General features: G+C 53.7%; 1 protein-coding gene across 5 annotated transcripts in view; it reads left to right on the top strand.

Annotated features, from left to right (window-relative positions):
• The window catches only part of LOC140354845 (plasma membrane calcium-transporting ATPase 2-like), an 87,666-nt gene that overhangs the window by 53,849 nt on the left and 13,820 nt on the right, over positions 1 to 19,997 (top strand). For all 5 annotated transcript variants that reach the window (XM_072440099.1, XM_072440098.1, XM_072440097.1 and 2 more), the window contains 12 exons: positions 2,832 to 3,046; positions 3,566 to 3,808; positions 4,582 to 4,823; positions 5,952 to 6,189; positions 8,343 to 8,522; positions 8,668 to 8,755; positions 9,728 to 9,834; positions 10,842 to 11,033; positions 11,948 to 12,161; positions 14,384 to 14,595; positions 15,182 to 15,289; positions 18,784 to 18,966. In XM_072440099.1, coding sequence (XP_072296200.1) covers positions 2,832 to 3,046; positions 3,566 to 3,808; positions 4,582 to 4,823; positions 5,952 to 6,189; positions 8,343 to 8,522; positions 8,668 to 8,755; positions 9,728 to 9,834; positions 10,842 to 11,033; positions 11,948 to 12,161; positions 14,384 to 14,595; positions 15,182 to 15,289; positions 18,784 to 18,966 — 2,222 coding nt within the window. The remainder of the gene's footprint in view (positions 1 to 2,831; positions 3,047 to 3,565; positions 3,809 to 4,581; positions 4,824 to 5,951; positions 6,190 to 8,342; positions 8,523 to 8,667; positions 8,756 to 9,727; positions 9,835 to 10,841; positions 11,034 to 11,947; positions 12,162 to 14,383; positions 14,596 to 15,181; positions 15,290 to 18,783; positions 18,967 to 19,997) is intronic.

Genomic DNA, 19,997 nt, shown 5'->3' with positions numbered 1-19,997 from the left:
TTTATCGTTGCACTCTTCTCTTTTGTTTGTGATTTTATTAGTTTAGAAAATCAGTTGGATTGATAATTTTAATTTAGTTAATTTTATTGTATTTCTATTTCTGTAATTTCTTTGTGATTTGAATGCATTTTTCCTGCTGTGTGAAGCTTTGAATTGCCTTGTGTATGAAATGTGCTCTACAAATAAACTTGCCTTGCCTTGCCTTCCTCTCTCCTCTGGTACACTTCCTCACTCCTCTGGTACACTTCCTCTCTCCTCTGGTACACTTCCTCACTCCTCTGGTACACTTCCTCTCTCCTCTGGTACACTTCCTCACTCCTCTGGTACACTTCCTCACTCCTCTGGTACACTTCCTCACTCCTCTGGTACACTTCCTCACTCCTCTGGTACACTTCCTCACTCCTCTGGTACACTTCCTCACTCCTCTGGTACACTTCCTCACTCCTCTGGTACACTTCCTCTCCTCTGGTACACTTCCTCACTCCTCTGGTACACTTCCTCTCCTCTGGTACACTTCCTCACTCCTCTGGTACACTTCTTCACTCCTCTGGTACACTTCTTCTCTCCCCTGGTACACTTCTTCACTCCTCTGATACACTTCCTCACTCCTGGTACACTTCCTCACTCCTCTGGTACACTTCCTCTCCCCTGGTACACTTCTTCACTCCTCTGATACACTTCCTCACTCCTGGTACACTTCCTCACTCCTCTGGTACACTTCCTCTCTCCTCTGGTACACTTCCTCACTCCTCTGGTACACTTCCTCTCTCCTCTGGTACACTTCCTCACTCCTCTGGTACACTTCCTCTCTCCTCTGGTACACTTCCTCTCTCCTCTGGTACACTTCCTCACTCCTCTGGTACACTTCCTCTCTCCTCTGGTACACTTCCTCACTCCTCTGGTACACTTCCTCTCTCCTCTGGTACACTTCCTCACTCCTCTGGTACACTTCCTCACTCCCCTGGTACACTTCCTCACTACTCTGGTACACTTCCTCTCTCCTCTGGTACACTTCCTCACTCCTCTGGTACACTTCCTCACTCCTCTGGTACACTTCCTCTCTCCTCTGGTACACTTCCTCACTCCTCTGGTACACTTCCTCACTCCTCTGGTACACTTCCTCTCTCCTCTGGTACACTTCCTCACTCCTCTGGTACACTTCCTCACTCCTCTGGTACACTTCCTCTCTCCTCTGGTACACTTCCTCACTCCTCTGGTACACTTCCTCTCTCCTCTGGTACACTTCCTCACTCCTCTGGTACACTTCCTCTCTCCTCTGGTACACTTCCTCACTCCTCTGGTACACTTCCTCTCTCCTCTGGTACACTTCCTCTCTCCTCTGGTACACTTCCTCACTCCTCTGGTACACTTCCTCTCTCCTCTGGTACACTTCCTCACTCCTCTGGTACACTTCCTCTCTCCTCTGGTACACTTCCTCACTCCTCTGGTACACTTCCTCACTCCCCTGGTACACTTCCTCACTACTCTGGTACACTTCCTCTCTCCTCTGGTACACTTCCTCACTCCTCTGGTACACTTCCTCACTCCTCTGGTACACTTCCTCTCTCCTCTGGTACACTTCCTCACTCCTCTGGTACACTTCCTCACTCCTCTGGTACACTTCCTCTCTCCTCTGGTACACTTCCTCACTCCTCTGGTACACTTCCTCACTCCTCTGGTACACTTCCTCTCCCCTGGTACACTTCTTCACTCCTCTGATACACTTCCTCACTCCTGGTACACTTCCTCACTCCTCTGGTACACTTCCTCTCTCCTCTGGTACACTTCCTCACTCCTCTGGTACACTTCCTCTCTCCTCTGGTACACTTCCTCACTCCTCTGGTACACTTCCTCTCTCCTCTGGTACACTTCCTCTCTCCTCTGGTACACTTCCTCACTCCTCTGGTACACTTCCTCTCTCCTCTGGTACACTTCCTCACTCCTCTGGTACACTTCCTCTCTCCTCTGGTACACTTCCTCACTCCTCTGGTACACTTCCTCACTCCCCTGGTACACTTCCTCACTACTCTGGTACACTTCCTCACTCCTCTGGTACACTTCCTCACTCCTCTGGTACACTTCCTCTCTCCTCTGGTACACTTCCTCACTCCTCTGGTACACTTCCTCACTCCTCTGGTACACTTCCTCTCTCCTCTGGTACACTTCCTCACTCCTCTGGTACACTTCCTCACTCCCCTGCTACACTTCCTCACTACTCTGGTACACTTCCTCACTCCTCTGGTACACTTCCTCTCTCCTCTGGTACACTTCCTCACTCCTCTGGTACACTTCCTCTCTCCTCTGGTACACTTCCTCACTCCTCTGGTACACTTCCTCACTCCTCTGGTACACTTCCTCTCTCTCATGGTACATTTCCTCTCTCCCCTGGTACACTTCCTCACTCCTCTGGTACACTTCCTCTCTCCCCTGGTACACTTCTTCACTCCTCTGGTACACTTCCTCACTCCTGGTACACTTCCTCACTCCTCTGGTACACTTCCTCACTCCTCTGGTACACTTCCTCACTCCTCTGGTACACTTCCTCACTCCTCTGGTACACTTCCTCTCCTCTGGTACACTTCCTCACTCCTCTGGTACACTTCCTCACTCCTCTGGTACACTTCCTCACTCCTCTGGTACACTTCCTCACTCCTCTGGTACACTTCCTCTCCTCTGGTACACTTCTTCACTCCTCTGATACACTTCCTCACTCCTGGTACACTTCCTCACTCCTCTGGTACACTTCCTCACTCCTCTGGTACACTTCCTCACTCCTGGTACACTTCCTCACTCCTCTGGTACACTTCTTCACTCCTCTGGTACTTCCGCAGGCCTCATCATGTCGGCGCTCACCGTGGTCATCCTGATCTTGTACTTCGTCATCGACACGTTTGCGGTGCAGAAGCGCACATGGTTGGCCGAGTGCACGCCCATCTACATCCAGTACTTTGTCAAGTTCTTCATCATCGGCGTCACTGTTCTGGTCGTGGCGGTGCCTGAAGGGCTCCCCCTGGCGGTGACCATCAGCCTTGCGTACTCCGTCAAGGCAAGAACCCGCCTAAACCCGCCAAAACTCTCCTATACCCGCCTCAACCTGCCAAAACTCTCCTAAACCCGCCTCAACCTGCCAAAACTCTCTTATACCCGCCTCAACCTGCCAAAACTCTCCTATACCCGCCTCAACCTGCCAAAACTCTCTTATACCCGCCTCAACCTGCCAAAACTCTCTTATACCCGCCTAAACCTGCCAAAACTCTCTTATACCCGCCTCAACCTGCCAAAACTCTCTTATACCCGCCTAAACCTGCCAAAACTCTCCCATACCCGCCAAAACTCTGCTGAACCCTTCAAAACCCTCCTGAACCCGCTTAAACCTGCCAAAACCCCTGAACCAGCCTAAACCTGCCAAAACTCTCCTAAACCCGCCTAAACTCTCCTAAACCCTTCAAAACCCTCCTGTACCCGCTTAAACCTTCCAAAACACCTGAACCCGCCAAAACCCTCCTGAACCCGCCTAAACTCCTAAAGAATTCAGCAGTTCTGACGTGTAGTTCTGTGTTTGTAGAAAATGATGAAGGACAATAACCTGGTGCGACACTTGGACGCGTGTGAGACGATGGGAAACGCCACGGCCATTTGCTCCGACAAGACGGGAACTCTGACCATGAACCGCATGACCGTGGTCCAGGCCTACATCGGGGACACTCACTACAAGAAGGTCCCTGACCCCACCCAGATCCAAGCTGAGACCCTGGAGACCCTGGTCAACAGCATCGCCATCAACTCTGCCTACACCACCAAGATCCTGGTAAGTCCTGGTTCAGTCCTGGTTTAGTCCTGGTTTAGTCCTGGTTTAGACCTGGTTTAGATGTGCTTTAGTCCTGGTTTAGTCCTGGTTTAGTCCTGGTTTAGTCCTGGTTTAGACCTGGTTTAGTCCTGGTTTAGTCCTGGTTTAGTCCTGGTTTAGACCTGGTTTAGTCCTGGTTCAGTCCTGGTTCAGTCCTGGTTCAGTCCTGGTTTAGTCCTGGTTCAGTCCTGGTTTAGTCCTGGTTTAGTCCTGGTTTAGTCCTGGTTTAGTCCTGGTTTAGACCTGGTTTAGATGTGCTTTAGTCCTGGTTTAGTCCTGGTTTAGTCCTGGTTTAGTCCTGGTTCAGTCCTGGTTCAGTCCTGGTTTAGTCCTGGTTAAGTCCTGGTTCAGTCCTGGTTTAGTCCTGGTTTAGTCCTGGTTTAGACCTGGTTTAGTCCTGGTTTAGACCTGGTTTAGTCCTGGTTCAGTCCTGGTTTAGTCCTGGTTAAGTCCTGGTTCAGTCCTGGTTTAGTCCTGGTTTAGTCCTGGTTTAGACCTGGTTTAGTCCTGGTTTAGTCCTGGTTTAGACCTGGTTTAGTCCTGGTTCAGTCCTGGTTCAGTCCTGGTTCAGTCCTGGTTTAGTCCTGGTTAAGTCCTGGTTCAGTCCTGGTTTAGTCCTGGTTTAGTCCTGGTTTAGACCCGGTGTAGACCCGGTGTAGACCCGGTGTAGACCCGGTTTAGACCCGGTTTAGACCCGGTTTAGACCCGGTTTAGACTCTGCTTGTGGTCTTCAGCCTCCAGAGAAAGAGGGCGGTCTTCCTCGACACGTGGGGAACAAGACTGAGTGTTCTCTGCTGGGATTGGTCCTGGAACTGAAACGAGACTATCAGCCAATCAGAGATGAGATCCCTGAGGAGAAGCTCTACAAAGTCTACACCTTCAACTCCTCCAGGAAGTCCATGAGCACCGTCCTGAAGAACGCTGACGGAGGCTTCAGGATGTACAGCAAGGGAGCGTCTGAGATCGTGCTGAGGAAGTAAGATCCTCCTCCTCCTATTCTCCTCCTCATTCTCCTCCTCCTCCTATTCTCCTCCTCATTCTCCTCCTCCTCCTATTCTCCTCCTCATTCTCCTCCTCCTCCTATTCTCCTCCTCATTCTCCTCCTCCTCCTATTCTCCTCCTCATTCTCCTCCTCCTCCTCCTTTTCTCCTCCTCATTCTCCTCCTCCTCCTATTCTCCTCCTCATTCTCCTCCTCCTCCTCCTTTTCTCCTCCTCCTATTCTCCTCCTCATTCTCCTCCTCCTCCTATTCTCCTCCTCATTCTCCTCCTCCTCCTATTCTCCTCCTCATTCTCCTCCTCCTCCTCCTTTTCTCCTCCTCCTATTCTCCTCCTCATTCTCCTCCTCCTCCTATTCTCCTCCTCATTCTCCTCCTCCTCCTATTCTCCTCCTCATTCTCCTCCTCCTCCTCCTTTTCTCCTCCTCATTCTCCTCCTCCTCATTCTCCTCCACCTCCTCCTTTTCTCCTCCTCATTCTCCTCCACCTCCTCCTTTTCTCCTCCTCCTCCTATTCTCCTCTCCTACTCTATTCTCCTCAGATGTTCACGGATCCTGGACGCTCCTCCTCCTCCTCCCCCTCATTGTTCCTCTCCTCCTCCTCATGGTTCCTCTGCTCCTCCTCCTCCCCCTCATTGTTCCTCTCCTCCTCATGATTCCTCCTCCTCCTCATGGTTCCTCCTCCTCCTCCTCCTCCTCATGGTTCCTCTGCTCCTCCTCATGGTTCCTCCTCCTCCTCATGGTTCCTCTGCTCCTCCTCATGGTTCTCCTCCTCCTCATGGTTCCTCCTCCTCCTCCTCCTCATGGTTCCTCTGCTCCTCCTCATGGTTCCTCTGCTCCTCCTCATGGTTCCTCCTCCTCCTCCTCCTCATGGTTCCTCTGCTCCTCCTCATGGTTCCTCTGCTCCTCCTCATGGTTCCTCTGCTCCTCCTCATGGTTCTCCTCTGCTCCTCCTCATGGTTCTCCTCTGCTCCTCCTCATGGTTCCTCTGCTCCTCCTCATGGTTCTCCTCTGCTCCTCCTCATGGTTCCTCCTCCTCCTCATGGTTCCTCTGCTCCTCCTCATGGTTCCTCTGCTCCTCCTCATGGTTCTCCTTTGCTCCTCCTCAGATGTTCTCGTATCCTTGACGCTCAGGGCGAGCCGCGCCTCTTCAAGCCCAAAGATCGTGATGAGATGGTGCGTAAGGTGATCGAGCCCATGGCGTGTGATGGACTCAGGACCATCTGCGTCGCCTTCAGAGACTTTCCTGCTGAGGCTGGAGAACCCAACTGGGACCAGGAGAACCACATCCTGTCCGAGCTCACCTGCATCACTGTGGTGGGCATCGAGGACCCCGTCAGACCTGAGGTGAGCGGGGCCGGGTGTAGACCGGGTGTAGACCGGGTGTAGACCGGGTGTAGACCGGGCTCAGACCGGGTGTAGACCGGGTGTAGACCGGGTGTAGACCGGGCTCAGACCGGGTGTAGACCGGGTGTAGACCGGGCTCAGACCGGGTGTAGACCGGGTGTAGACCGGGTGTAGACCGGGCTCAGACCGGGTGTAGACCGGGCTCAGACCGGGTGTAGACCGGGCTCAGACCTGGTGTGGACCGGGCTCAGACCGGGTGTGGACCGGGTTCAGACCGGGTGTAGACCGGGTGTAGACCGGGCTCAGACCGGGTGTAGACCGGGCTCAGACCTGGTGTGGACCGGGCTCAGACCGGGTGTGGACCGGGTTCAGACCGGGTGTAGACCGGGTGTAGACCGGGCTCAGACCGGGTGTAGACCGGGCTCAGACCGGGTGTGGACCGGGTTCAGACCGGGTGTAGACCGGGCTCAGACCTGGTGTGGACCGGGCTCAGACCGGGTGTGGACCGGGTTCAGACCGGGTGTAGACCGGGTGTAGACCGGGCTCAGACCGGGTGTAGACCGGGCTCAGACCGGGTGTAGACCGGGCTCAGACCTGGTGTGGACCGGGCTCAGACCGGGTGTGGACCGGGTTCAGACCGGGTGTAGACCGGGTGTAGACCGGGCTCAGACCGGGTGTAGACCGGGCTCAGACCGGGTGTGGACCGGGCTCAGACCGGGTGTGGACCGGGCTCAGACCGGGTGTGGACCGGGTTCAGACCGGGTGTAGACCGGGTGTAGACCGGGCTCAGACCGGGTGTAGACCGGGCTCAGACCTGGTGTGGACCGGGCTCAGACCGGGTGTGGACCGGGTTCAGACCGGGTGTAGACCGGGTGTAGACCGGGCTCAGACCGGGTGTGGACCGGGCTCAGACCGGGTGTGGACCGGGTTCAGACCGGGTGTAGACCGGGTGTAGACCGGGCTCAGACCGGGTGTAGACCGGGCTCAGACCTGGTGTGGACCGGGCTCAGACCGGGTGTGGACCGGGTTCAGACCGGGTGTAGACCGGGTGTAGACCGGGCTCAGACCGGGTTCAGACCGGGTGTAGACCGGGTTCAGACCGGGTTCGTTGGGTGGTTGTCGGTGGTTGCCGTGGTATTGTCGGGTGGTTGTCGGGTGGTTGCCGTGGTATTGTCGGGTGGTTGCCGTGGTATTGTCGTGTGGTTGCCGTGGTATTGTCGTGTGGTTGTCGTGTGGTTGCCGTGTGGTTGCCGTGGTATTGTCGTGTGGTTGTTGTGGTATTGTCGTGTGGTTGTCGTGTGGTTGCCGTGGTATTGTCGTGTGGTTGTTGTGGTATTGTCGTGTGGTTGTCATGTGGTTGCCGCGGTATTGTCGTGTGGTTGTTGTGGTATTGTCGTGTGGTTGTCGTGTGGTTGCCGTGGTATTGTCGTGTGGTTGTTGTGGTATTGTCGTGTGGTTGTCGTGTGGTTGTCGTGTGGTTGCCGTGGTATTGTCGTGTGGTTGTCATGTGGTTGCCGTGGTATTGTCGTGTGGTTGTTGTGGTATTGTCGTGTGGTTGTCGTGTGGTTGCCGTGGTATTGTCGTGTGGTTGTCATGTGGTTGCCGTGGTATTGTCGTGTGGTTGTTGTGGTATTGTCGTGTGGTTGTCGTGTGGTTGTTGTGGTATTGTCGTGTGGTTGTCGTGTGGTTGTTGTGGTATTGTCGTGTGGTTGTCATGTGGTTGCCGTGGTATTGTCGTGTGGTTGTTGTGGTATTATCGTGTGGTTGTCGTGTGGTTGCCGTGGTATTGTCGTGTGGTTGTCATGTGGTTGCCGTGGTATTGTCGTGTGGTTGTTGTGGTATTGTCGTGTGGTTGTCGTGTGGTTGTTGTGGTATTGTCGTGTGGTTGTCGTGTGGTTGTTGTGGTATTGTCGTGTGGTTGTCGGGTGGTTGCCGTGTGGTTGCCGTGGTATTGTCGGGTGGTTGCCGTGTGGTTGCCGTGGTATTGTCGTGTGGTTGTCGTGTGGTTGCCGTGGTATTGTCGTGTGGTTGTCGTGTGGTTGTCGTGTGGTTGTTGTGGTATTGCCGTGGTATTGTCGTGTGGTTGTCGGGTGGTTGTCGGGTGGTTGCCGTGGTATCGTCGTGCGGTTGTCTAACAGCGTGCTGGTCTCCAGGTGCCCGATGCCATCGCTAAGTGCCAGCGCGCGGGCATCACGGTGCGGATGGTCACTGGAGACAACATCAACACAGCCAGAGCCATCGCCACCAAGTGTGGCATCCTCCTGCCCAACGAGGACTTCCTGTGTCTGGAGGGCAAAGAGTTCAACACACAGATCCGCAACGACCAAGGCGAGGTCAGAACCGGGCCAGAACCGGACCAGGACCGGACCAGAACCCGACTAGAACCAGACCAGGACCGGACCAGAACCTGACTAGAACCAGACCAGGACCGGACCAGAACCAGAACCCAACATTAACTTGTGTGTTTGTCGTGTTCAGGTGGAGCAGGAGCGACTGGACAAAGTTTGGCCCAAACTCCGGGTCTTGGCTCGGTCTTCGCCCACAGACAAACACACTCTAGTCAAAGGTACGTACTAAAGGTCAAAGACATGCTCTAAAGGTCAAAGGCACGCTCTAAAGGTCAAAGGCACGCTCTAAAGGTCAAAGGCATGCACGTGAAAGGTCAAAGGCATGCACGTTAAAGGTCAAAGGCATGCCCTAAAGGTCAAAGGCATGCTCTAAAGGTCAAAGGCATGCACGTTAAAGGTCAAAGGCATGACCTAAAGGTCAAAGTTATGGCCCTCTGGTTCTAAACTTAGCATCGTTCCCTGATCCATTTATTTGACCTTCATTATTAGTTTGTTTGACCTTCTTTATTAGTTTCTTTGACCTTCATTATTAGTTTCTTATTTGACCTTCATTAGTTTATTTGACCTTCATTATTAGTTTATTTGACCTTCATTATTAGTTTCTTATTTGACCTTCATTATTAGTGTATTTGACCTTCATTATTAGTGTATTTGACCTTCATTATTAGTTTCTTATTTGACCTTCATTATTAGTGTATTTGACCTTCATTATTAGTGTATTTGACCTTCATTATTAGTGTATTTGACCTTCATTATTAGTTTCTTATTTGACCTTCATTATTAGTGTATTTGACCTTCATTATTAGTGTATTTGACCTTCATTATTAGTTTCTTATTTGACCTTCATTATTAGTGTATTTGACCTTCATTATTAGTGTATTTGACCTTCATTATTAGTTTCTTATTTGACCTTCATTATTAGTGTATTTGACCTTCATTATTAGTGTATTTGACCTTCATTATTAGTTTCTTATTTGACCTTCATTATTAGTGTATTTGACCTTCATTGTTAGTTTCTTATTTGACCTTCATTATTAGTGTATTTGACCTTCATTATTAGTTTCTCATTTGACCTTCATTATTATTTCCACCACATCGGGAGTCATTACTATTATTATTATTATCAGTATTATTATTACCATGATCATGAATAATTAACCCTTGCTGCACTAATGACCCTGCGCCCTCAGGTATCATCGACAGCACTGTGGGTGAGACCCGGCAGGTCGTGGCTGTGACCGGAGACGGAACCAACGATGGACCTGCTCTGAAGAAGGCCGACGTGGGCTTCGCCATGGTCAGTGCTTCAGACGGGTCTGGACCTGGTTTAGACCTGGTTTGGACCTGGTTTAGACCTGGTTTAGACCTGGTTTGGACCTGGTTTAGACCTGGTTTAGACCTGGTTTGGACCTGGTTTAGACCTGGTTTGGACCTGGTTTAGACCTGGTTTAGACCGGGTTTAGACCGGGTTTAGACCAGGTTTAGACCGGGTTTAGACCTGGTTTAGACCAGGTTGAGCCCTTGTTTAGACCTGGTTTAGACCGGGTTTAGACCGGGTTTAGACCAGGTTTAGACCGGGTTTAGACCTGGTTTAGACCAGGTTGAGCCCTTGTTTAGACCAGGTTTAGACCTGGTTTAGACCAGGTTGAGCCCTTGTTTAGACCAGGTTTAGACCGGGTTTAGACCAGGTTTAGACCAGGTTTAGACCGGGTTTAGACCGGGTTTAGTTTGGGTTTAGCTCGGGTTGAGCTGGTCCAGTTTTACCCACAACGACATCCTCTGGAGTTTATGCAAATGTAGGAATAAACTGTACTTAACTCCGCTCTGTGATTGGCTCTGTCCCTCTCTCGCTGCTCTGTGATTGGCTCTGTCCCTCTCTCGCTGCTCTGTGATTGGCTCTGTCCCTCTCTCGCTGCTCTGTGATTGGCTCTGTCCCTCTCTCGCTGCTCTGTGATTGGCTCTGTCCCTCTCTCGCTGCTCTGTGATTGGCTCTGTCCCTCTCTCGCTGCTCTGTGATTGGCTCTGTCCCTCTCACGCCGCTCTGTGATTGGCTCTGTCCCTCTCACGCCGCTCTGTGATTGGCTCTGTCCCTCTCACGCCGCTCTGTGATTGGCTCTGTCCCTCTCACGCCGCTCTGTGATTGGCTCTGTCCCTCTCACGCCGCTCTGTGATTGGCTCTGTCCCTCTCACGCCGCTCTGTGATTGGCTCTGTCCCTCTCACGCCGCTCTGTGATTGGCTCTGTCCCTCTCACGCCGCTCTGTGATTGGCTCTGTCCCTCTCACGCCACTCTGTGATTGGTGCAGGGCATCGCGGGCACAGACGTGGCGAAGGAAGCGTCTGACATCATCCTCACAGACGATAACTTCTCGAGCATCGTCAAAGCCGTGATGTGGGGACGAAACGTCTACGACTCCATCTCAAAGTTCCTCCAGTTCCAGCTCACGGTGAACGTGGTGGCGGTGATCGTGGCCTTCACCGGCGCCTGCATCACACAGGTCAGAACCGGGTCAGAACCGGGTCAGAACCAGCATCACAGTAATAACTCTATAAACGAGAGGCTGAAGTTAAAGTGACTGAAGTGTTTGTGGCTCTTGGTAAAACAAAATATACAATTATTTGTCAAACTGTTGTGGCCCATTAACTTTTTCATGATTATTGTCCAGAATAAGGATTTAATAAAGGTTTAATACGAGGTTGTTAGCTTGTATGCTAATTTTGGCGCTAAATCGCTAATGTTAACGAACTACACAAAACACTTTACACTGTTACTCACGTGTTGTGGAGATAGTTTGTAATGTTTGAAGGCTGACGCCGACTCGAAGGCTGACGCCGGCTCGAAGGCTGACGCCGACTCGAAGGCTGACGCCGACTCGAAGGCTGACGCCGACTCGAAGGCTGACGCCGACTCGAAGGCTGACGCCGACTCGAAGGCTGACGCCGACTCGAAGGCTGACGCCGACTCGAAGGCTGACGCCGACTCGAAGGCTGACGCCGACTCGAAGGCTGACGCCGGCTCGAAGGCTGACGCCGACTCGAAGGCTGACGCCGACTCGAAGGCTGACGCCGACTCGAAGGCTGACGCCGACTCGAAGGCTGACGCCGACTCGAAGGCTGACGCCGACTCGAAGGCTGACGCCGGCTCGAAGGCTGACGCCGACTCGAAGGCTGACGCCGACTCGAAGGCTGACGCCGACTCGAAGGCTGACGCCGACTCGAAAGGCTGACGCCGACTCGAAGGCTGACGCCGACTCGAAGGCTGACGCCGACTCGAAGGCTGACGCCGACTCGAAGGCTGACGCCGACTCGAAGGCTGACGCCGACTCGAAGGCTGACGCCGACTCGAAGGCTGACGTTGGTCCACATCCGTGTTCTCCTCGTCACGCCTCGTTCCACATGTGTTTCTCCTCAGGACTCTCCGCTGAAGGCCGTGCAGATGCTCTGGGTGAACCTGATCATGGACACGTTAGCCTCGTTGGCATTAGCCACAGAGCCGCCAACAGAGTCGCTGTTGCTACGGAGACCGTACGGTCGCAACAAACCGCTCATCTCCAGAACCATGATGAAGAACATCCTGGGCCACGCCGTCTACCAGCTCGTCATCATCTTCACCCTGCTGTTCGCCGGTGAGCAACGCACGCCATAGAGCGCGACACAAGGGCCTGGGCACAGTCGGGGCCTGGGCACAGTCGGGGCACGGGCACAGTCGGGGCACGGGCACAGTCGGGGCACGGGCACAGTCGGGGCACGGGCACAGTCGGGGCACGGGCACAGTCGGGGCACGGGCACAGTCGGGGCACGGCAACAGTCGGGGCACGGCAACAGTCGGGGCACGGCAACAGTCGGGGCTTGGGCACAGTCGAGGCACGGCAACAGTCGGGGCACGGCAACAGTCGGGGCACGGCAACAGTCGGGGCACGGGCACAGTCGGGACTTGGGCACATGGGCACAGTCGGGGCACGGGCACAGTCGGGGCACGGGCACAGTCGGGGCACGGCAACAGTCGGGGCACGGGCACAGTCGGGACTTGGGCACATGGGCACAGTCGGGGCTTGGGCACAGTCGGGGCTTGGGCACAGTCGGGGCTTGGGCACAGTCGGGGCTTGGGCACAATCGGGGTACGGGCACAGTCGGGGCACGGGCACAGTCGGGGCCTGGGCACAGTCGGGGCCTGGGCACAGTCGGGGCACGGGCACAGTCGGGGCACGGGTACAGTCGGGGCACGGGTACAGTCGGGGCACGGGTACAGTCGGGGCACGGGCACAGTCGGGGCCTGGGCACAGTCGGGGCCTGGGCACAGTCGGGGCCTGGGCACAGTCGGGGCACGGGCACAGTCAGGGCTTGGGCACATGGGCACTATCGGGGTACGGGCACAGTCGGGGCACGGGCACAGTCGGGGCCTGGGCACAGTCGGGGCCTGGGCACAGTCGGGGCCTGGGCACAGTCGGGGCACGGGCACAGTCGGGGCACGGGCACAGTCGGGGCACGGGTACAGTCGGGGCCTGGGCACAGTCGGGGCTTGGGCACAGTCGGGGCACGGGCACAGTCGGGGCTTGGGCACATGGGCACAATCGGGGTACGGGCACAGTCGGGGCCTGGGCACAGTCGGGGCCTGGGCACAGTCGGGGCACGGGCACAGTCGGGGCACGGGCACAGTCGGGGCACGGGCACAGTCGGGGCCTGGGCACAGTCGGGGCTTGGGCACAGTCGGGGCACGGGCACAGTCGGGGCACGGGCACAGTCGGGGCACGGGCACAGTCGGGGCACGGCAACAGTCGGGGCACGGCAACAGTCGGGGCACGGCAACAGTCGGGGCACGGGCACAGTCGGGGCACGGGCACAGTCGGGGCACGGCAACAGTCGGGGCACGGCAACAGTCGGGGCACGGCAACAGTCGGGGCACGGGCACAGTCGGGGCACGGGCACAGTCGGGGCACGGGCACAGTTGGGGCTTGGGCACATGGGCACAGTCGGGGCACGGGCACAGTCGGGGCACGGGCACAGTCGGGGCACGGGCACAGTCGGGGCTTGGGCACATGGGCACAGTCGGGGCTTGGGCACATGGGCACAGTCGGGGCACGGGCACATGGGCACAGTCGGGGCTTGGGCACAGTCGGGGCTTGGGCACAGTCGGGGCTTGGGCACAGTCGGGGCTTGGGCACAGTCGGGGCTTGGGCACATGGGCACAGTCGGGGCTTGGGCACAGTCGGGGCTTGGGCACAGTCGGGGCTTGGGCACAGTCGGGGCTTGGGCACAGTCGGGGCTTGGGCACATGGGCACAGTCGGGGCTTGGGCACAGTCGGGGCTTGGGCACATGGGCACAGTCGGGGCTTGGGCACATGGGTACAGTCGGGGCTTGGGCACATGGGCACAGTCGGGGCACGGGCACATGGGCACAGTCGGGGCTTGGGCACAGTCGGGGCTTGGGCACAGTCGGGGCTTGGGCACATGGGCACAGTCGGGGCACGGGCACATGGGCACAGTCGGGGCTTGGGCACAGTCGGGGCTTGGGCACAGTCGGGGCTTGGGCACATGGGCACAGTCGGGGCTTGGGCACAGTCGGGGCTTGGGCACATGGGCACAGTCGGGGCTTGGGCACATGGGTACAGTCGGGGCTTGGGCACATGGGCACAGTCGGGGCACGGGCACATGGGCACAGTCGGGGCTTGGGCACAGTCGGGGCTTGGGCACAGTCGGGGCTTGGGCACATGGGCACAGTCGGGGCACGGGCACATGGGCACAGTCGGGGCTTGGGCACAGTCGGGGCTTGGGCACAGTCGGGGCTTGGGCACAGTCGGGGCTTGGGCACATGGGCACAGCTCAGTGTTTCTGTGTTTGATTTGTTCAGGAGAGAACTTCTTCGACATCGACTCGGGCCGTAACGCGCCGCTGCACTCGCCGCCGTCTGAACACTACACCATCGTCTTCAACGTGTTCGTGATGATGCAGCTCTTCAACGAGATCAACGCCAGAAAGATCCACGGCGAGAGGAACGTGTTCGAGGGCATCTACAGGAACCCCATCTTCTGCTCCGTGGTTCTGGGGACGTTTGCCCTGCAGGTCAGGACCAGGGACAAAGGACCAGGGACTAGGACCAGGGACAAGGGACTAGGACCAGGGACACGAGACTAGGACAAGGGACAAGAGACTAGGACCAGGGACAAGGGACCAGGGACTAGGACCAGGGACACGAGACTAGGACAAGGGACAAGAGACTAGGACCAGGGACAAGGGACCAGGGACTAGGACCAGGGACAAGGGACTAGGACCAGGGACACGAGACTAGGACAAGGGACAAGAGACTAGGACCAGGGACAAGGGACCAGGGACTAGGGCCAGGGACAAGAGACTAGGACAAGGGACAAGAGACTAGGACCAGGGACAAGAGACTAGGACCAGGGACAAGGGACTAGGACCAGGGACAAGGGACCAGGGACAAGGGACCAGGGACAAGAGACCAGGGACAAGAGACCAGGGACTAGGACTAGGTTCAAGAGACTAGGACCAGGGCCTAGGACCAGGGACTCAAACTATCGGTTTGTTTGTTTATTTGACCAAGTAAGAACCCATTGAGATCTCATTTTCAAGGATGACCTGGATTGATCCAAGTCGGGTCTAAACCGCGTCTAAACCCTGTGTGTTTCAGATCGTAATCGTGCAGTTTGGGGGAAAGCCGTTCTCCTGCACGGCTCTGACCATCGACCAATGGCTGTGGTGCGTCTTCATCGGTGTGGGAGAACTGCTCTGGGGTCAGGTGAGTCGTCCCACTGTCTCCCACTGAGAAACAAGACGCTGAAGCTCCTAAGTCTGGACCTGGTCTGTAGGCGTGGTCCCGTAGGCGGGCGTGGTCCCGTAGGCGGGCGTGGTCCCGTAGGCAGGCGTGGTCCCGTAGGCAGGCGTGGTCCCGAAGGCGGGCGTGGTCCCGTAGGCGTGGTCCACCAGAGTGCTGCATGTGCTCCCATTTTAGTTTTTAGTTTTAAAAACTTTTAGAAAATAAACAAATAAAAACAGTCATAATTATTATTTAGTTTTAAGCTTTTGCAAATGATTTTTGTATTTATTTATGTTGTGATTTATTGTGTATTTGAGTTCTTGTGTTTAAAGACACAGATATAGAGTTTGAAGTGTTCAAACTGAAACGACTCACGAGTTAATAATGTGCTGGTTTATGGTCATGTGACTCTTATTGTACGTCATGTGACTCTTGTGGTACGTCATGTGACTCTTGTGGTATGTCATGTGACTCTTGTGGTACGTCATGTGACTCTTGTGGTGTGTCATGTGACTCTTGTGGTACGTCATGTGACTCTTGTGGTATGTCATGTGACTCTTGTGGTACGTCATGTGACTCTTGTGGTACGTCATGTGACTCTTGTGGTGTGTCATGTGACTCTTGTGGTGTGTCATGTGACTCTTGTGGTATGTCATGTGACTCTTGTGGTGTGTCATGTGACTCTTGTGGTAAGTCATGTGACTCTTGTGGTATGTCATGTGACTCTTGTGGTGTGTCATGTGACTCTTGTGGTAAGTCATGTGACTCTTGTGGTATGTCATGTGACTCTTGTGGTGTGTCATGTGACTCTTGTGGTACGTCATGTGACTCTTGTGGTGTGTCATGTGACTCTTGTGGTACGTCATGTGACTCTTGTGGTATGTCATGTGACTCTTGTGGTACGTCATGTGACTCTTGTGGTATGTCATGTGACTCTTGTGGTGTGTCATGTGACTCTTGTGGTAAGTCATGTGACTCTTGTGGTATGTCATGTGACTCTTGTGGTGTGTCATGTGACTCTTGTGGTATGTCATGTGACTCTTGTGGTACGTCATGTGACTCTTGTGGTGTGTCATGTGACTCTTGTGGTACGTCATGTGACTCTTGTGGTACGTCATGTGACTCTTGTGGTATGTCATGTGACTCTTGTGGTGTGTCATGTGACTCTTGTGGTATGTCATGTGACTCTTGTGGTATGTCATGTGACTCTTGTGGTACGTCATGTGACTCTTGTGGTGTGTCATGTGACTCTTGTGGTATGTCATGTGACTCTTGTGGTGTGTCATGTGACTCTTGTGGTATGTCATGTGACTCTTGTGGTAAGTCATGTGACTCTTGTGGTGTGTCATGTGACTCTTGTGGTACGTCATGTGACTCTTGTGGTACGTCATGTGACTCTTGTGGTATGTCATGTGACTCTTGTGGTATGTCATGTGACTCTTGTGGTACGTCATGTGACTCTTGTGGTGTGTCATGTGACTCTTGTGGTACGTCATGTGACTCTGGTGTGTCATGTGACTCTTGTAGTATGTCCTGTGACTCTTGTGGTACGTCATGTGACTCTTGTGGTATGTCATGTGACTTGTGGTATGTCATGTGACTCTTGTGGTACGTCATGTGACTCTTGTGGTATGTCATGTGACTCTTGTGGTGTGTCATGTGACTCTTGTGGTACGTCATGTGACTCTTGTGGTGTGTCATGTGACTCTTGTGGTATGTCATGTGACTCTTGTGGTATGTCATGTGACTCTTGTGGTACGTCATGTGACTCTTGTGGTGTGTCATGTGACTCTTGTGGTATGTCATGTGACTCTTGTGGTAAGTCATGTGACTCTTGTGGTGTGTCATGTGACTCTTGTGGTACGTCATGTGACTCTTGTGGTATGTCATGTGACTCTTGTGGTATGTCATGTGACTCTTGTGGTATGTCATGTGACTCTTGTGGTACGTCATGTGACTCTTGTGGTGTGTCATGTGACTCTTGTGGTACGTCATGTGACTCTTGTGGTGTGTCATGTGACTCTTGTGGTACGTCATGTGACTCTTGTGGTATGTCATGTGACTTGTGGTATGTCATGTGACTCTTGTGGTATGTCATGTGACTCTTGTGGTATGTCATGTGACTTGTGGTATGTCATGTGACTCTTGTAGTATGTCCTGTGACTCTTGTGGTACGTCATGTGACTCTTGTGGTATGTCATGTGACTTGTGGTATGTCATGTGACTCTTGTGGTATGTCATGTGACTCTTGTGGTATGTCATGTGACTTGTGGTATGTCATGTGACTTGTGGTACGTCATGTGACTCTTGTGGTGTGTCATGTGACTCTTGTGGTGTGTCATGTGACTCTTGTGGTACGTCATGTGACTCTTGTGGTACGTCATGTGACTCTTGTGGTACGTCATGTGACTCTTGTGGTGTGTCATGTGACTCTTGTGGTATGTCATGTGACTCTTGTGGTATGTCATGTGACTCTTGTGGTGTGTCATGTGACTCTTGTGGTACGTCACGTGACTCTTGTGGTACGTCACGTGACTCTTGTGGTATGTCATGTGACTCTTGTGGTGTGTCATGTGACTCTTGTGGTACATCATGTGACTCTTGTGGTACGTCATGTGACTCTTGTGGTGTGTCATGTGACTCTTGTGGTGTGTCATGTGACTCTTGTGGTATGTCATGTGACTCTTGTGGTATGTCATGTGACTCTTGTGGTACGTCATGTGACTCTTGTGGTACGTCATGTGACTCTTGTGGTACGTCATGTGACTCTTGTGGTGTGTCACGTGACTCTTGTGGTACGTCCTGTGACTCTTGTGGTATGTCATGTGACTCTTGTGGTACGTCATGTGACTCATGTGGTATGTCATGTGACTCTTGTGGTACGTCATGTGACTCTTGTGGTACGTCATGTGACTCTTGTGGTACGTCATGTGACTCTTGTGGTACGTCATGTGACTCTTGTGGTGTGTCATGTGACTCTTGTGGTATGTCATGTGACTCTTGTGGTACGTCATGTGACTCTTGTGGTAAGTCATGTGACTCTTGTGGTATGTCATGTGACTCTTGTGGTACGTCATGTGACTCTTGTGGTAAGTCATGTGACTCTTGTGGTAAGTCATGTGACTCTTGTGGTAAGTCATGTGACTCTTGTGGTATGTCATGTGACTCTTGTGGTATGTCATGTGACTCTTGTGGTACGTCATGTGACTCTTGTGGTACGTCATGTGACTCTTGTGGTGTGTCATGTGACTCTTGTGGTATGTCATGTGACTCTTGTGGTGTGTCATGTGACTCTTGTGGTGTGTCATGTGACTCTTGTGGTGTGTCATGTGACTCTTGTGGTGTGTCATGTGACTCTTGTGGTACGTCATGTGACTCTTGTAGTACGTCCTGTGACTCTTGTGGTGTGTCATGTGACTCTTGTGGTACGTCATGTGACTCTTGTGGTGTGTCATGTGACTCTTGTGCTCCCACAGCTGGTGACCTCGGTCCCGACACATCACCTGAAGTTCCTGAAGGAGGCGGGACACGGCGTCACGAAGGAGGAGATCCACGAGGAGCAGATGACCGAAGGAGTGGACGAGATCGACCACGCCGAGATGGAGATGCGGCGCGGCCAGATCCTGTGGTTCAGGGGCCTCAACCGCATCCAGACTCAGGTAACACGACAACGACTGCTGTAACACGACAACGACTGCTGTAACACGACAACGACTGCTGTAACACGACAACGACGCCTGTAACACGACAACGACGCCTGTAACACGACAACGACTCCTGTAACACGACAACGACTGCTGTAACACGACAACGACTGCTGTAACACGACAACGACCGCTGTAACACGACAACGACGCCTGTAACAACGACTCCTGTAACACGACAACGACTCCTGTAACACGACAACGACTGCTGTAACACGACAACGACTGCTGTAACACGACAACGACGCCTGTAACAACGACTCCTGTAACACGACAACGACTCCTGTAACACGACAACGACTGCTGTAATACGACAACGACTCATGCAACACGACAACGACACCTGTAACACGACAACGACTCCCGTAACACGACAACGGCCGCTGTTCAGGGGCCTCAACCGCATCCAGACTCAGGTAACACGACAACGACTCCCGTAACACGACAACGACTCCTGTAACACGACAACGACTCCTGTAACACGACAACGACTCCTGTAACACGACAACGACTCATGCAACACGACAACGACTCCTGTAACACAACAACAACGCCTGCAACACAACAATGACCGCTGTAACACGACAACGACTCCCATAACACGACAACGACTCCCGTAACACGACAACGACTCCCGTAACACGACAACGACTCCCGTAACACGACAACGACTCCCGTAACACGACAACGACTCCTGCAACACGACAACGACTCCTGCAACACGACAACGACACCTGTAACACGACAACGACTCATGTAACACGACAACGACACCTGTAAATCGACAACGACTCCTGTAACATGACAACGACTCCTGTAACATGACAACGACTCCTTTAACATGACAACGACTCATGTAACACGACAACGACTCATGTAACACGACAATGACGCCTGTAACACGACAACGACGCCTGTAACACGACAACGACGCCTGTAACACGACAACGACTGCTGCAACACGACAACGACTGCTGTAACACGAC

This window comes from Eucyclogobius newberryi, unplaced genomic scaffold, assembly GCF_026437365.1.
Source record: "Eucyclogobius newberryi isolate DKJ021-1_F unplaced genomic scaffold, fEucNew1.0.hap1 SCAF_11, whole genome shotgun sequence".
NCBI classification, from domain to species: Eukaryota; Metazoa; Chordata; class Actinopteri; order Gobiiformes; family Gobiidae; genus Eucyclogobius; species Eucyclogobius newberryi.
Note: the sequence above shows the minus strand (reverse complement) of the source record. Positions and strands in the feature narration are given on the sequence as shown.